The following is a 17,386-nucleotide window of genomic DNA, read 5'->3' on the forward strand; positions in this document are numbered from 1 at the left end:
TTGTGTGTGTGTGTGTGTGTGTGTGTGTGTGTGTGTGTGTGTGTGTGTGTGTGTGTGTGAATGTCTTGTCCTTATTGGATGGGTGTTCTTTCTGTTTTTTGTTGCTGTTCTCCACTCCAGGTCCTAACCAGGTTTCTGAATTACAACCAAGTACGATAGCTGTGGGGTTAGTAGCAGAGGACTCTTCTGCATGAGGGCCATCTCAGAGGAGTGGAGAATGGCTAGAAGGAGATACTGAAAGGGCAGAGCTGCTGGGATCCTGGGTCTGCATCTGGAGTTGAGTCCCAAAAGGATTTAGATACTTTGTGTGTGGGGACCTTAGATATGCAAGCTCCAGCTGGACGAAGGGTAAGTCTAGTATGATTGGAATTGAAGATAGGAAGGATAAATGTCCCACTTGGATCCCAGTGGAGTGTGGTCACTGTGGGTCCTTGATAGAGAGGACTGTGTTTGTGTCGCCATCGGACTAGAAATGGGCTAGAGGGGAATACCCTTTCTGGCCATCAGGAAGGATTTACTTTTCTATCATTGAATTCTAATTATGAATGTAACTGTGGACGTGATAGTCCAAACAGAAACCTCATGTCAGATTTTGTTTTGCTGCAGCTTGTGTGTCGCCATTCATTCCCCTGCTGAGTAATAAGCGACTTTAGATTTTGGTTAGCCAGAGACGAAAATGCATGGAGATTTTATGCCTGTGGTATTTAACAACTATTTTGTCAATAGTTGTTCCAATTTTGAAATTAGCCAGATAAGATAAAAAGATGGGGTTCTTAAAGCAAGTAAGGACTATATATATATATATATTTGCTCCACTCTTCATCCAGTATTCATCATAAAAGAATTATTTAAGGTGTGTGAGCTTAGGCATGTCAACTAGGACCGTCTTTTCAGCCACCTAATGCTTCTTCATGCAGAGCTGGAGTTTAACTAATTAGACATGCAATTACAATAGCTACTAAGGAATATTTCCATTCTTCTTTTATTCCAAATAAATGTATTCTATTTCCAAGTACATGGTCATGAAACTGTTCAAAGGAAATGAAGTAGTAGTTCCTTTCAGTTAATGCACTTCAGCATAGCACACTCATGTTATTATCACTGCAAATACCAGTATTCTGTGCCTTATGTAGCCCGTTGGTTGCTACATTTCTTAATTATAAGAAGTATTGCCTAACTTTAGCCCTTTGCCTTTTTATGTAATTGAGGAATTATTTAAAATCATATTAATTTTTTTCCCTCAAGGGAACCCAAAGAAACTGTTGGCTTCTCTTAGAGAAAATGCTGTGTGGAGTCTGAATTTCCATCTCTACCTTTCTGAACTGGTCACACTGCTGTCCTTGTGCGTATGGTGATCTAGAAAGTTCTGTATAAAGAGAGATGTGGCATGAAGGAACATTCCTTGTTTTATTTCGGCTTTGTATTTCTGTGTTAAAAGTAAACAAATTACTATTTCGATGCTTGAAAAAAAAAAAGAAGTGATTTAAAAGTCCTAGAAATCAGGTTCACATATTTTGCTCTCCAGTGTGTGGCTTTCATTCAGTTTGTAGAGATGTGACCTCAGTGGGCGTGAGCTATAGTGATCAACAGAAATCTAATTTCAGATTACTTGGTATCAATGTTCAAATTCAGTAGCAAAATAGAACGAAATTTAAAAATGCAGTTAAATCACACCTTGTCGCCATTTATCATTTCCCAAAACCCAGCAAAAGTCGCCATCAGAGTCATTCATTGGTCGCGAGAAGAGGTCAAATTCGCAGTCGTACATTGGCCGGCCAATTCAGCTTGACAAGATTTTGATGTCTAAGGTGAAGGTGCCACACACCTTTGTCATCCACTCCTACACGCGGCCCACTGTGTGCCAGTTCTGCAAAAGGCTCCTCAAGGGCCTCTTCCGGCAGGGCTTGCAGTGCAAAGGTGAGGACCCCCTAGACCCCAGTCACTGGCACCTGGCACCCGTCATGCCTTAAATGAATCATCTTTCTTTTTAAGTCACTATATTTTGTGCCACGTTTTCTCTGTCTGATAATTTTCTGTTTTTGTTCTGTTTTGTTTTGTGTTTTTGTTTTCAAACCTTCGTGAGTAGATTGCAGATTCAACTGTCACAAACGCTGTGCGCCGAAAGTCCCAAACAACTGCTTGGGTGAAGTGACCATCAATGGAGGTAGGGGACAATTCATAGCCGTGTTCTGTGTCTCATGCAAATCACAGAAGGTAGTGTTTATGATTTATCAGTGTTTTTTTCTTTCGTTTTTCAGTGGAGATATTTGTAACTCATCCACAAATAAATAATGGCTCAGGTTCTTCTCTGGAATGGAAACTTCCATTTCAGACCATTAGATTTTTATATAATAATAATAATAATAATAATAATAATAATAATAATAATAATAAATCTTCACACAGCATATAATTCATGTTAAAACCTTGCATGCCTGTCATTTCTTGCCTACCCTTATTTCATTCCCTAAGCCTAGTTTGCTTGGAAACATAGACCATGTTGGACACCTACAAACCAGCGCTCCCTCTCAGTTTCTGCGGCTCCACTTCCTTGAAGCGTGGAGGCACAAGTTAACCTCCTTCCCTACCCACTGATGAAGGTCACGATCACAGGCTGGACTAGAGGCAAACAGCTCCAGATGTCTGCTTCAGTATATACCTGAGTGCGAGCCTGAATCCCAAAGAGGAAGACCTTAGCTCTCAGAAAGTAGTTTTCTTCCTACAATAGAAGTATTTTTTGAGAATAATCCAACTATATGGATTACATTGATTCACTTCACCACCTAGGTGCTGTTCTAAGGGTTATCACACTTTGATGTGACTGAGGATCCCAGGCTCCCTTTTTCCAAAGACCATGAACTGTTTCTGTTAATTTTTACACCAGTAGAGTTCGAAATCTCGTGGTTATAGAACCTCAGAATATACAGAGATAATTGTTTTATGAAAAGCTAAAGAATACGTGATTACATTTCTCTGGAAGAAATAGACCTAGAAGGGGCAAAGAGCAGTGGGCGGGGGGGAGCACTGTCAAGGAAAGTATTTGTATGCACACAGATTTCCAGCGTAGAGGTCCAAAGTTAGCTGGCAAAATTGAAAGCTTGGCGAATTTCCCACTCTCTGAGGCTTGTGATATTGACTCTTCAATCCCAGGGAATTTTCAATTGGACCTGATAAATAGAACCCAGGGGAAATGGGCAAGTTTGTGAGGAGGATGTCCTGGAGATTGCATTTGCTTATATAGTCAGAGCAATGGGGTGAAGTGGAAATTCCCCAGGCATAGCTGTTAAGAGTCTCTGATTGATCTGTTTTTCTTATTTTAAAATGAGTAATTTGCATTAGTAAAGTAATTAAAATTTTACCATTGCTATCAACTGTACATGGACAGGGTTTAACATTCAAATAACAAATACTTTAGGTATTTAAAAATTATACTTTATGTGAACAATTTAATAGATTGGGATACATGATTTAAGAAGCTAACTGCAGTAGTAGTTAGATATAGGTAACTCTTTTTTCATGTGAATCCCACCCCCACATTAGCTTCTTTCCCCCAGGAGGCCTGTCCTATGAAATATTACCAGTTTCCTGGTTCAATTATACCTGGACATGGCTTTCCAGAATTGTACTCCTAGGTTTCATTTTATAGAATTTCTTTTTTTATTTTTTTCCTTTGCCTTGTAGACCTGAGGAACAAGTATCAGGCTGTGAAAGTATGTTTATTGTCCATCCATTCATATACTATGAATAAAGGTGAAAAGGGATATAAAAAGATAGATAAATTCTTTATAGGGCTCAGCTTGGGGGTTGTTAGGATAGTCTTTCCCTTACGTACTGGCTCCAAGATTTCAGACTTATCTTCTTGGGTCCTCACAATTTTCTAGATTTGCTTAGCCCTGGGGCAGAATCTGATGTTGTCATGGAAGAAGGAAGTGATGACAATGACAGTGAGCGGAACAGTGGACTCATGGAGGACATGGAGGAGGCCATGGCCCAGGATGCCGAGATGGCTATGGCGGAGGGCCAGAGTGATGGTGCGGAGATGCAGGATCCAGATGCAGACCAGGAGGACTCCAACAGGACCATCAGGTTAGAGACCCAGTAGGACTCAAAGAGGTTGAATCCTGCAGGCTCTTAGATATTTCAGTCTTTAAAAGAAGCTTGGGATATGCCTGACTTAATTCTGAAGAACTGTGTACTGTCGAAGAAAACCTTTGAAACCAGGTCAAATGGAACTATTGCCTGCTTTGTAATTGAATCTTATTGTAAACATGCCTCTTAATGTCGTTTGTATCAACCATGTCCAAGATCCTCACCACCTGACCCCTTTCAGGAAAAGTTTTCCACTCTAATTGACATTACAAAGCATACTGACACTTTTCTATCCGTTTTACAAATGTTAAATACCTTAACACGTTGAGATTAGTTACCATCGTGCAGGGATATATTGCATATCTTCCATTTACTGGAATAATAAGCCTTCTTTGAGTAGTGAAAATATTAGCCTTAAAGCTGGCTTTACTTTGAGGAACATACATTTCAAGTGCCTGAGGACTTGAGGGAAATAAAGAAAAAGATGAAGAGGGAGAGAGGGAAGAAAAAAATCCAGAAAGAGTTAGAGTCACTTAGAAGAGAAAAAGGTGAAGGATGAGAATAATCCCATGAATACCAGCTACATAAAAGACAACTCAAATGACAAGTTCTAGTATTTTTAAGAAATCACTCAGACACAGTTCATGCAGAAATACTATAATACATAATATCACAGTACGTAATCCATAAATTACTATTATCATGCCTGCTACATTCAATAAACTTTCCTCTGTGGTTTTGAATACTAAAGCTTCAAAACACTGAGAGTAACTCCACTGTTTTCCTAAAAATTTGAACACCATCCAGATAAGTGCGAAAATCTAGGTGCTTCTTACTCTGCCTAGGGAGTTAAAAAGTGAACATCTGAGTACCTGCCACTCTCCCGAGGAACTCACTTCTAAACCATTCATCCCTGACAGTACATTTCACTGAAAATGAGATGTGCATTTGTTGACTTCTGCTTTGAAATAGTTTAAATGAGCGTTTATTCACAAAAAGAAGGTGTGAATATGAAAATATTTCCCTCTAACGTATTTTGATGTTTCAAGCCCTTCAACAAGCAACAACATCCCCCTCATGCGGGTGGTGCAGTCTGTCAAGCACACCAAGCGGAGAAGCAGCACAGTGATGAAGGAAGGATGGATGGTCCATTACACCAGCAAGGACACACTGGTAAGGAGACAGAAGTGCTTTGTATGACAGTCCTGCCTCAGAGGCCTGGGGAACATGAGTTCTTGGGAGTAGTCCTCACAGCAGAGCGCGTGCTATCTGGGTCTTTGATATAGGTGAATAAGTCATGGGGTTAGAATAAAACTGTAAAATACAATTACAGTGCAAAAACAATGCTCTGTAGACAAGTGGAATGTCTTGTCATTTCTAGGAGAGCCATGAAAGAGTTTCTAGACCCTTCTGTGGTCTATACTTTTAAAAGAAACTTCATTGGGGGTGGGGAGAACATTGTTGACTATTATATATCCTCAAGACCTAAATTCTTTGTTTAAAAATCAGCCACGTGGGTGTGTGATAACCCTGTAGTCTGTTTCTCTTATTATAAGTTGATTCCTAATAGATCTATAATAAAGTTGTGTGTATGGGTGGAAAACAGCGTCCTTGAGCCATGGTTCAGAATTTAACTAATTGACATTTGGTGGGAGCCTTTAATTCTATGTTCCTTATCTCTACCCATCAATAGGATTTCTACCTTGTCTTTAGATAAAGAGACTTGTGTGCTTCAGTTGGTCATTTATAATTTAGACCTTCTTGTGGGAGAGAATATTTAGTTCAAGTGAACAATGTTAATTTCCTCTTGTGTTTATTGGAAACTATTTAAAGAATATTTTTCTTCTTTTATATATAAATATATGAAACATATTCATATGGTCTATAAGTGGTTATGAAAGATGCTGTGTGATGATTTTGCTCTTTTGGCTTTTAGAGGGGCCCACCACCCAGCCCCCAAATAAATCACACACAGAGGCTTGTTCTTAATTATGAATATTTTGCTTTAGCTTGGCTTGTTTCTGGCCAGCTTGTCTTAAATTATCACAACTACCAGTTATCTCTGGACTTTTTCCTTTTCTTCCTTTTGTATATCTTACTTTGCTTCTTACTTCGTGGCTGGCTAGGTGGCTGGTCTCTTACATCCTCCTCCTCTTCTTATTCTTTTGCTGCTCTTCCTGGTTCCTCCCTTAATTTATCCTCTCTGCCTGGCAGCCCCACCTATCCTTGCTCCTACCTTGCCATTGACCGTTCAGCTCTTTGTTAGGCCATCAGATGTTTAAGACAGGTGAAGATCACAGCTTCACAGATTTAAACAAATGCAGCATAAAACAAAGCATCACACCTTAAAATAATATTCCCCTCGCCGGGCAGTGGTTACACACACCTTTAATCCTAGCACTCGGGAGGCAGAGGTAGGTGGATCTCTGTGAGTTCGAGGCCAGCCTGGTCTACAAGAGCTAGTTCGAGAACAGGCTCCAAAGCTAGAGAGAAACCCTGTCTTGAAAAGCAAAGCAAAGCAAAACAAAACAAAATAATATTTCCCAGCAGAAAGACACCAAGAATAATGTTGCAACTTTGTTTCTGAAAAGAGGCAGATTCGTACCCGTCCGCCTAGGCCAGGTGCTGTAATAGAACAGACTCACAAACCCGCAGCTGTGAGTTCAGGGGTCAGCTGAAGAGAATGTGACATGGTCAAGTGCATTTCTCTACCTCTGTTAAACCTGGAACCACGAGGTCAAACTTTCCATCCAGTGAAATGTATTTAGTGATGTAGAATCCAGAGTTCTATTAAAAGTGAAAACACCTAGCTGAATGGACAGGGCTTGTCACGTTCTAAAAGATATGCACATACAGACATTCTACCTCCTATTAATCCCTGCTTTGTTGTAAACTACAACATCTCCTTTAGCTCTTTAAGGAAAAAAAAATGTTAAAAATTTTCTTGTCTTTTATTATACATATCATGAAGCCCCAGGTATTTCTCAGGATGCTAATCCATTTTCTTTATTACTATCCCAACCTAAAAGGTAGGTACAGAAACCTGTCACATTGTGTTCATTAAATCATCAGTTTCTGGAGTCAAACTATGAGACTTCTGGGCTAATGCCCTTATACATTTTATCATTGAATCCATATTCTCTCTGAAAAAATGCCCTTGTTTTTATAAAACTCATTTATTCTTAAAGTTTCATGACTTCTATTTCAGCGGAAAAGGCATTACTGGAGATTGGACAGCAAGTGCATTACGCTCTTTCAAAATGACACAGGAAGCCGGTACTACAAGGTGAGGCTGGCTTCTTTCAGTGTTGTTCAAGTTCCTCCTTGCATCCTCCTGGGAGTGAAGGGAATCATGGATGTTGTCCACATCCAACTGTGTGACCATTCCCAGGCTCCTTCTGAGGGAGATCTTCTCCTCTGTGCTACAGAATTTTTGTAGGCATCCGGATGTAACCACTTGATTCTTCTGTGAATCTCACCATTTCCTGCAGTGTGCTTCTGGCACGGGAGATGGTGAGGAACAGAATGATGGAGAGGGAGATGGTCACTGTCTAAGAGTGAATTCTGAGACCCTCGGGAATCTAGCACATCACTGGAGATTAACAAGTAGAACAGTTCCTCGTGACTGCCAGCACTTACTAGGATCTGTTTCTTCTATTGATTTAGCAGCAGACAACTGTCTTTCTACATTAAATAATAGAAGTTTGCTATCTAGATTGGTTCCTTTGATTTGTCATGTTACCGTACGCAGCTGCAACACAAAAGGAAGCATTACTGCATTGTTTTATTTTTTTTTTTTTATTTTTGGTTTTTCAAGGCAGGGTTTCTCTGTGCAGCTTTGAAGCCTATCCTGGAACTCACTGTGTAGACAAGGTTGGCCTCGAACTCACAGAGATCTGCTCTGCTCACAGGAGGCTGCCTCTGCCTCCCAAGTATAGGAATTAAAGCATTATTACATTTTAAATAGAAAAAAAAGAAGTTATTGCTTTAGTTACTTTATGCTTTCTGGACTATAGTGTGACACCTAATATTTTCAATACTTAAATGATCATTAAAACAAACAGTTGTGGGGTTGGGAGAGATGAATCATTGCATAAAGTACTTACCACATAAGCCTGAGGAGCTGAGTTATCTCCTCAGCAGTCACAAAAAAAAAAAACAAAAAAAAAAACAAAAAAACAAGTCATGGTTCAAATGTCTTTAAACCTAATATGGGGGCACAGAGATGGGAATTTCAGTAAGCTCTGAGTTTAGAGAGACCCTGTCTCAAAAAATGGGTAAGCGTGACCCAAGCGCACATAGCTGAAGAACTTGCCGTGCTTTTCATCCATGGACACTCACTTACCTGTGTAACACATTACGTTCACACATACTGCATCAAAACATGTTTGACTGAAGTGCCTCTAAGATTCTTTAAAATGAACAACAGCCAGGAGTACCCAAATGCATTAAAAAAAAAATTGTCCAATTCGCCACATAGCTTCGTTAGACTCTCCCACCTGCCACATAACCGTTGTTTAAAAGCAAAACAAACAAAAAACACCTTGAAATTTCTGGGAAAGTATGGTAAGACCTCATTATAAAATATTAAATTTTATGTATGTGTTTCTGTTATAAAATATTTTCTGTAAATTTTGTAATTCCCTTTCTCACATGGCATAGATTTTATTTAATATAGTTTTATGCTGTATATGTTGTCAAATATTTCCCATAAATTGCATCTGTTTTTAATTCCCTACCTTATATGTGGATTTTATTCACTAGTTGACAGGCTTTTGATAAACTACATTCACCATCCCCTGTCTTCCGCAGGAAATTCCTTTATCAGAAATTTTATGCCTGGAACCCGCGAAACCTTCAGCGTTAATTCCCACTGGAGCTAATCCCCACTGTTTTGAAATCACTACAGCGAATGTGGTTTATTATGTGGGGGAAAATGTGGTCACCCCTTCAAGCCCCCCACCAAACAACAGCGTTTTCACCAGCGGCATCGGTGCAGATGTGGCTAGGATGTGGGAGGTGGCCATTCAGCACGCCCTCATGCCTGTCATCCCCAAGGGCTCCTCTGTTGGTTCAGGAACCAATATGCATAGTAAGTTCGATGGCTTGAGTCTGCCACAGTTTGCATGCTGGTGTTTCAGTAACCGACCTGTTCCTTTCCTCAATGAGACAATGAAGAAAGACTCCATGTGCTGGCATCAGCGTGTGGGACAACACGGAATCTCTGAAGAGAAGCTGCTATGCTTACTAAAATACTTCATTCATCAAATTGTTGTATTTCTTTAATATTAGAACTTTTACAAAGTTAAGCATAACCTATACATTAAACATCCACAGATGTCCAGATCTATTGTTGCCCAAAGAACTCATCCAGTTTGCAGTTAGAGTTTCACTTGAGTGCCACAAATATGAAAAAAAAAAGCAAACCCTTATTTTTCCCAAATCACGTCTCATACTTCTCTATTTGGAGCCTATGTTATAAAGACCATGTTACACTTGACCACCTTCTCCCAGGAAGACGTTTCTGTGCATTAGTTCAATAGATTCAGCCAGAGTACAATCGAAATAAAATATTGAAGATGAACTAAAAAAGATAGAGGAAGACCTATATAAAATTATGATATGAAACTCCATCATAGTTATTAATCATGCAGCCTGCAGATGAAGCCTTTTAAGCATTTGGTATATCTGTTCTGTTATGATTTTTTCTTTAGCCAGTATATTAATAAGATATATGTGATTAATCCAAGTATAAAGAATGTATTTGTAAATAAGCGACTCACTTAGTCAGAGCCCTCTATTTTAATGCCTAGACCTCTGTCAATTAATGACTTGTCTACATTCTAACAAAAACAATTAATTTCTAGAAAGTTAGTCGTCTGTAAGCTCATACTGGAGTTGCTGCATAGCAAAGCAAGAATTGGAACCCAAGTCTTTTATAATCCAAGTTCCATGCTGACAAATATATTTAAAAAAAACATGTAGAGACTGAATTTATAATTTTAAGAGAAATCATATATTCTAATAGAACTTTTGCATGAATATCTAATTGCAGAGATTGATGTAAATGCAGTTCTCTGGGATGACTGATACTCACTCTTTTTTTTTTCTTACACTTCATCTACCTTATGTCTACTTTCAAACATGAATTTCCAGAAGATGTTTCTGTGAGCATTTCAGTTTCCAATTGCCAGATCCAGGAAAACGTGGTGAGTTCATGTCTATTAATATCAATCTTAGAATGCAATTACTGGAAAATAAAAATATCACGTGTTAGATGTTTATTCATCTAACATGCTATATTCTTCTTCTATATTTTATAAACACTGCATTGTTTGTTTACCGATATTTCTAGATTCCATAACATAGTACCAGAGGTTGTTTGTCATAATAAACAATCATAGTGAAATACCTTTTACCTTTATTCCTTTTTTTAGAGAGCAAAATAAGACAAATCGTTTACTGAGAACACTGCAAGAAGGTGGCAGGCTTGGCACCTAGGGTGCCACTCGCCTACACCTGACACTTGAAGTTTCTTGGTTGAAATTGTACAGTCAAAATCGATATACAAATAAAATAAAAATTTTTATTTGTACGAGTTTTTAAACAGGTCATTCTTTGCTGACAAGGACTGCAAATAAATGGCAAGGGTTGCAAATGTTGTTAGTCACATATACGTATTCATGATCTAGCCCGCAAGAAAGCTGCAGAATCAGGAACCCCTGTCACCCATGCTACCTAACGCAAGCCTTTCTTTCTGGTTTGGGGAGTTATAGATCATGTTGTAAGATGTTTTATATGCTGTTGTGTTTGCTTGATTTCACTCCATAGTCAGAACCCAAAGTGGACGAACGGCTTTCCTACCTCATTCCTGTGGCCAACAGCATTAATTGTTTGTTCTGTTTGTTCACTGCACCTGAGGCGCTTATCATCCTACTTACAGCCACCTGGGCTTGTTTGTCAAAGAATAAACTCCATGGATGTCCGTTCAGTATTAATCTTGTCCCTGAAATACTTGTTGAACCGTTTTCCACTGAACCAAGGCAACCATGAATTACATGAGAAAACTTCATCATGAAGCTTGAGTGGATACTGTTCATCCTGCGATGCATGTCTCAAGACAGCAGGTTCTTGCTGCTCTTGCAAACAGGAAGGGCCGCGAGAGCTGCAGGTCACTCTGAAGACCACAGAGGCACTTTACCTTGGTCTGCTATTGTTATCCACTGAAAATTTTGAGTTAAATTTTCAAAAAAAAAATTCTAAAGAGCCCATTTGTTAGCAGATGGAATAGCTTGGTTTCGGGGGAACAAAGGGACTGGGATAATGATTTTCATTATCAGAGAGTTTAGAATTCTTGTGAACTCTCCAAGGGGATCGCAGCACACAATTTTTCTAGATGTTTTCAAAGAAAAAGGAGGAAAGAAGTAGCTGTGGGTAGGATTGCTGAGTGGAGAACAGGACTAAAAAATTGTTTGTTCTAAAGGATCAACAATTGAAGAATTTAAAATAGCTAGAAAGTCTGTTACAATGTACAGTGCTGGATGAATAAAATATGAAACTTTTGTTCTGTTTCCATGAAGATGCTTACTGAATGTCAGAATATGAAGCCCAGATTAGCGCACTCTCAACTCAGCAATTATTATTTAAGAAGTAAATGCTAAACGGGTTACTTTCATAGCAAGTAGGGATTCTGGAATGGTTGCCTATTGCTTAGGTTCTCATAGAAATGAGATTTTACCAGGAGTAGCCTCGCTGTCCTGTCCAGAGTATAAGGCAGGATTGTGAGACACACATCTTGGGACCTCAGAATAGTTCGTGACATTTCTAAAATACTAGTGTGGAAAGAAAGAAGACTCCACTTTCAGATATTCCTCATAAATGGCACCGATTGGGTTTTAGGTCCTGTTTCTCTCTGTTAAAACGTGTTGTGTCTCAAGCACTTGAGAGCAGAATAGTTTTCAAAATATTTTATTAATGTCATTTGAATATTGTAACCATTAAAATATTATCTAACATTTATAAGTCTGAAATGACCTTAGGAATATTTAATTATATTTATATTTGTTATGGTAATAATAATTATAATTATAAAATATAAAAGGATTAAAGCTTGTTCTCCATTTCTGTTTTTTGGGGCATATACCCGTAGGACATCAGCACTGTCTACCAGATTTTTCCTGATGAAGTTCTGGGCTCTGGACAGTTTGGAATTGTTTATGGAGGTGAGTTAGCTCCACAAGTGTTTTTATGAACTTAAAATTTTAGGCACCTGTGCATAAAAGTATGATATTACCAAAAAATATCAACAAGGGAGACATGTATCTGTGTGTCTAGGAGAGACTTCAGAAGACATAGCCATCCTCTGAACAACAGGTGCATTTTGAAAGACCTCTAGCCCAGAAAGCTTTTGTTGTTGTTGTTGTTACATGTTTGCAAACCCTAATCACAGCATGGAAGCAGTTTGATTTATTTATTTAGTTGTCGAAACATGAAGGCTGTAATTTATAAACAAAGCGGTTTCATTTCCTCTCAGACTCTTGGACTCTTACAGACACTGTCCCTAAAGCCAAAATCTTTGAACTCCCATGTTTACAACAATGTATCCAGTTCATAGAATCGGAATTTTTAGCTGTTCAAGGACTATGCTCAATTCTTTAGTTAGATCCTAGACAGCTCAGTCATGTCTAAGCCTTGAAGTAAGAGTTAATTGTAAAGTGTTACCTGCTGTAGAAAATGACATTTTCACTTTTCTTAATTAGATAAGTAGCAAGATTTTTTTTGTGAGTTTCTGTTTTATAAAATAACCCTGTCTAACACTTTTGTTTATTATGTACTTTTTAATTATAAAATTGGTAGAAATCTAAATATAGAATTTATAATAAGAGAATTTAAGTTGTTCTATTTTTCAATGTAAGTTTGCTTTTTGTAAAAATACTGCAATTTTTTAAAAATGAGAACCAAATGACTAGTAACCAGTCTTAATATTCTGTGCATCTACAATAATAATAATAATAATAATAATAACAATAATAATAATAATAATAATTTCCTAATAAAAATAATGGCAGATGGAGCCTAGTAAGTAGACGTCACAACCCCGAGTGTGACAGTGAAGCAGGGGTGATAAGTAGGATGAGAAATCGGCAAACTCACGGTATTTCGGAACCCCGGACACTGAAGGACCTGAAATACCGAGCTCACAAGGGTGGAGACCCACAAGGAAGAATGAAAGCATTAAGAGTAGACAGGAGACTGGAAGCAATGATGAAAGAGCCTCAGAGGTGACTTCACAGAGACCCGGGAGTGGAGCTTCAGGAAGCTCTGGCTGTGTAAGGAGATGCTACTGTTGATGGCTGTGTTGAATCAGAGTCCCCATGAGTCAAGACATGGGAACTGGTGTTCAGGAAAGTGAGACACAAAAACAAGGCAGCGCGGTAACAAAAGGGAGGCCATCAGGAAGCAACCAGTGAGAATGGGGAGAGCACAATGCAAGAGCAAGGAACCCCGGGGGAAAAAGGTGTTGAAGTAACAGAATTCCAAAGTAGTTTATGTAACCAAATCGTTTGATAAGTTATATCTGTTAATTTTTTTCCTTATTTTTTTATTTTAAAGGTAAACATCGTAAAACAGGAAGAGATGTAGCTATTAAAATTATTGACAAATTAAGATTTCCAACAAAACAAGAAAGTCAGCTTCGTAATGAGGTTGCAATTTTACAGGTAAACTCTTTGAATCTCATTTGAGAGCTGCAGATTCCCTTCCCTGACTTCTGTAAAACAGTGGAAAGTTATCCAGTTATCTACAGGCTAGCTAGATAGTAAAGGGTAACTTAACTGGAATGGCAAATTGAGTCATAGTTGCCTGACTGGTACCATCCTAAGTGTGCAAAAGTTGATTTATTTGTGTGTACCATGTCCTTAGTATTCATTAAATATGCATATTCTCAGTGTGGACATGCTGAGTGCAGTTTGTTGTGGGTTAAAAAAGACCTTACCTTCATAAGCACTTCTCCCTTGTGAGAGCTACATTTGTAGCTCCGAGCTGTGTAAGTAACAGGTGTCTTGAAAAAGAAATTGATTGTCCTGACTTTTCCTGATACCCTTCCTGCTTCTCCAGGTGAGTTTTTATTTGATGTGGAAGATGGTACAACTTTCCTATTTGTTAGAAAGGCCTTTAGAGGTCAAAGGGAAACTGAGCATCTGCTTGCTAACTGGTCAACATCGTTGTCTATTTCATATATATGCCTGTTAAGTGCATGTGTTTATACATCCGCCATAAATCCTACTTCTGCACATTAATGCTAATTTTGATGAACAGTTTTGTTGAAATTTATGATTATGTATTAATGACAAAGCAGTTTAATTCTCTGCATTTACTGTTTCATTTAATTCCCCTTTATTGGGCTTTGAGTGTAAATAGAGCAGAAGCCTATAATCTCAATGTGTAGGTTAGGTGGAGGCAGTAGAATTACTAGTTGGACACCAACTTGGATTACATAACCCAATCTAGTAAGAGAAAGGGATAAGGAAAGTGTGATGGAGAGGTGGGAGAAACGAAGCCAAAGGAGGTAATGACGACTTTAATCTTGGGCCACTTTGTATAGAAAAATAAGATGCTTTTATGGATCTCAGAGTGTCTGAAGCTGGTGTTTTCTGCCTTTGGGCAGCAGTGTAGCACAGGGATCTATTCACAAGCATTCCCTTAACCACGGTTAGCATGCCAGGTCTTGTATTTATATCTTAGCACTTGCTAGGCTGTAACCATAAAAAAAAAAATCTGTTTTAAGTGTTGAAGCTAGGGACATAGCTAAGTGTGTAAAGTACTGCCACAGAAGCATGGGGACTGGAGTTCAGTTCAACAGCCCCCAGGAGAAAAAGCTGGACACAGAGGAGGTGTCCTTCTGCAGTTTTGACCAGGCACTATAGCTAGTCACTGAGCTCCAATCCTGTGAGAGATGTTAAGATATTATAGATAATAACTAATACCTGTCTGTTCCTCAACTGACTTTTTGACCTCATACATCCACCCATCTATGTATCTTAGTTGTAACACTCATTCCCGTGTCTTCAAACAAGAGAACTGCAGCTCCATTGCCTCTTTATATTCTGCTGTTACTGATGCCCAGGTGTCTACAGTTCTAATAGGGTGTACTGATGTGATACTTAATTTGAATTCCCTTGATGATATGTGATGGAGAGCTTCTTTTAATGTAGGTTTGTTTCTGAGTGTATATTTCTTGAGGTGTCAAATCTTGGCTCATTTTTGATCTCGGGATTTTTTATTGTTAAGTTTTGGAAACAATTATGAAATATCTAAGAGCAGTCCATTATAAAGTTTGATAAAATGTACCTTTACAAATATTTTATCATGGTCCGTGATTCTTTTCTCATTCTTTTGATTTGCTTGAAAGATTCCTGAGGATGGGTAGAGATCATGACATTCTATATGACCCAGTATGTTGAAAAGTTGAGAAAGGGCAGAACAGCCCGAGAGATGACAGGGTTTGCCTGTTTCTTCTCAGCATCTTGGCTTCTGTTTCCATTTATCTGTCTCTCCTTTTGTAAGAAAAGGAGGAAACTCGTTATATTTACTGCATGTCTGTAGCAACGCTGAAATCTAAAGCTCAATGGAAGCCTCCCAGACTTGGAGAACCTGAGAATGACTGAGCAATGTCTGGGCATGTTCAAGGATATATACATATGAGAACATTAAGGAATCTTTTTACTAAACAGATATTGATTTTGTTTCCCTCACCCGTCCCTAATCTTGCTACTGAGACAATTCCACTTAGTGGAATCAAAAGGGTTACAGCAGATTTCACATAAGTATGTATAAAACACTGGTTTGTTAATCATGAGATAACTCCCCAAAATCCACACCCTTTCTTGATGCCAAAATGAAGCATGTCTGTTGCCATTAGAAGTAAATAGAGGTAATCCAGACTACATAGCTAACTCAATGGATAAAGTACTGCCACACAGTTGTGAGGACCGAAGCTCATATGCCCAGTACCCATGTAAAACCATGAATAATTCTGTGTATCTGTTATCACTGCATGACTATGGCGAGATGTGTGTTCAAGACAGGAGAATCTATGGGAACTCATGGGCTACCCTGCCTGGCATGTACACCTACCCACCCCCAACATGTACATAGTTGAACATATCTATGTTTATATGTGTGTATATATGGTGTGTGTGTGTGTTTGTATGCATGTGGGTACACACATGCTATATATGGAGGCTAGAGTACAACTCACATGTTAGTGCTTATTTCCCACCTTAATTGACAAAGGCCTTCTTGTGTGTGTGTGTGTGTGTGTGTGTGTGTGTGTCTGTCTGTCTGTCTGTCTGTCTGTCTGTCTGTCTATGGTTGTAACCTAGACTAGCATGGAATTCAATTTGAATTGTTTATCTCAGACTATTCTCAAAATCATGGCAATACCATCTCAGTCTCCTGCATGCTGGGATTGTGGCCAAGAGCTACCATGTCTGGATCATATTTTTGAACAACATTAAGGTAGGGTCAATCTGAACTGATTAGTACTGGAACAGAAATATAACTGCACATCAGTTGTGATGGCATCTTTCATAAGGAAACTATATATAGCGTGAATATTTGAGTACATTTGAGATTCCAGAATTCGTTGGGTTAAGTTGGCTTGTGGCCTCACTGATGTAAAAATAAGACAGCCACACTTATGCATGGGAAGAATGTGTCAGTTCTTATATCTAGTCTTGCTGAAGTCCCGCTGTGAGCATATATTCTCTTAACAATGTGTGTTAACTTTACTTTGTCCTAAGATAACATCAATGTGAATTTCAAAGTTTTTTTCATTTGAAATTTTCTAAATATGTAAGCCCTTAAAAGGTCACAGCTGAAATGGAAACTGACTGAATCATAATCTTCCACAGTTACGAAATAGAACCATATGCACATGCAACAACTATGGGTCTCGTTTGGTAGAGGGAGCTTTCTCTGTCCATCGTGGAGGTTGGCCTGCTGACCCCAGAGTAAAGGCCCCAGCTTCATAGCCAAGGCTTCAAAACACAGCAGGGAGCCAATAAGAGAATTAAATTTTCCATTATGGTGCCATATCTTCTCAGGAAGTGCTGTAACAATCTGTCCTGCAAATAGTCGAAGGCATCCTTGAGAGAAATTCTCTGTGGCACAGTCTTCATTTCCTCAATTTTCCATGGAAAAGCAGCCTGGTTTACTCTCCCCACTAGCCAGTGTTCTCTTTTTTTATTTTATTTTATTTTATTTTATTTTAAATTTATTTATTTATTAAGGATTT

General features: G+C 38.6%; 1 protein-coding gene across 3 annotated transcripts in view; it reads left to right on the top strand.

The window, feature by feature from the left end:
• The window catches only part of Prkd1 (protein kinase D1), a 290,895-nt gene that overhangs the window by 233,614 nt on the left and 39,895 nt on the right, over positions 1-17,386 (top strand). For 2 of the 3 annotated variants that reach the window (XM_026782289.1, XM_026782294.1), the window contains 9 exons: positions 1,707-1,917; positions 2,087-2,164; positions 3,882-4,086; positions 5,139-5,262; positions 7,298-7,375; positions 8,902-9,181; positions 10,246-10,298; positions 12,239-12,311; positions 13,702-13,808. In XM_026782289.1, coding sequence (XP_026638090.1) covers positions 1,707-1,917; positions 2,087-2,164; positions 3,882-4,086; positions 5,139-5,262; positions 7,298-7,375; positions 8,902-9,181; positions 10,246-10,298; positions 12,239-12,311; positions 13,702-13,808 — 1,209 coding nt within the window. The remainder of the gene's footprint in view (positions 1-1,706; positions 1,918-2,086; positions 2,165-3,881; positions 4,087-5,138; positions 5,263-7,297; positions 7,376-8,901; positions 9,182-10,245; positions 10,299-12,238; positions 12,312-13,701; positions 13,809-17,386) is intronic. The other variant, XM_026782292.1, reaches the window with a different exon arrangement.

Source organism: Microtus ochrogaster, chromosome 1, assembly GCF_000317375.1.
Source record: "Microtus ochrogaster isolate Prairie Vole_2 chromosome 1, MicOch1.0, whole genome shotgun sequence".
Lineage (NCBI taxonomy): Eukaryota > Metazoa > Chordata > Mammalia > Rodentia > Cricetidae > Microtus > Microtus ochrogaster.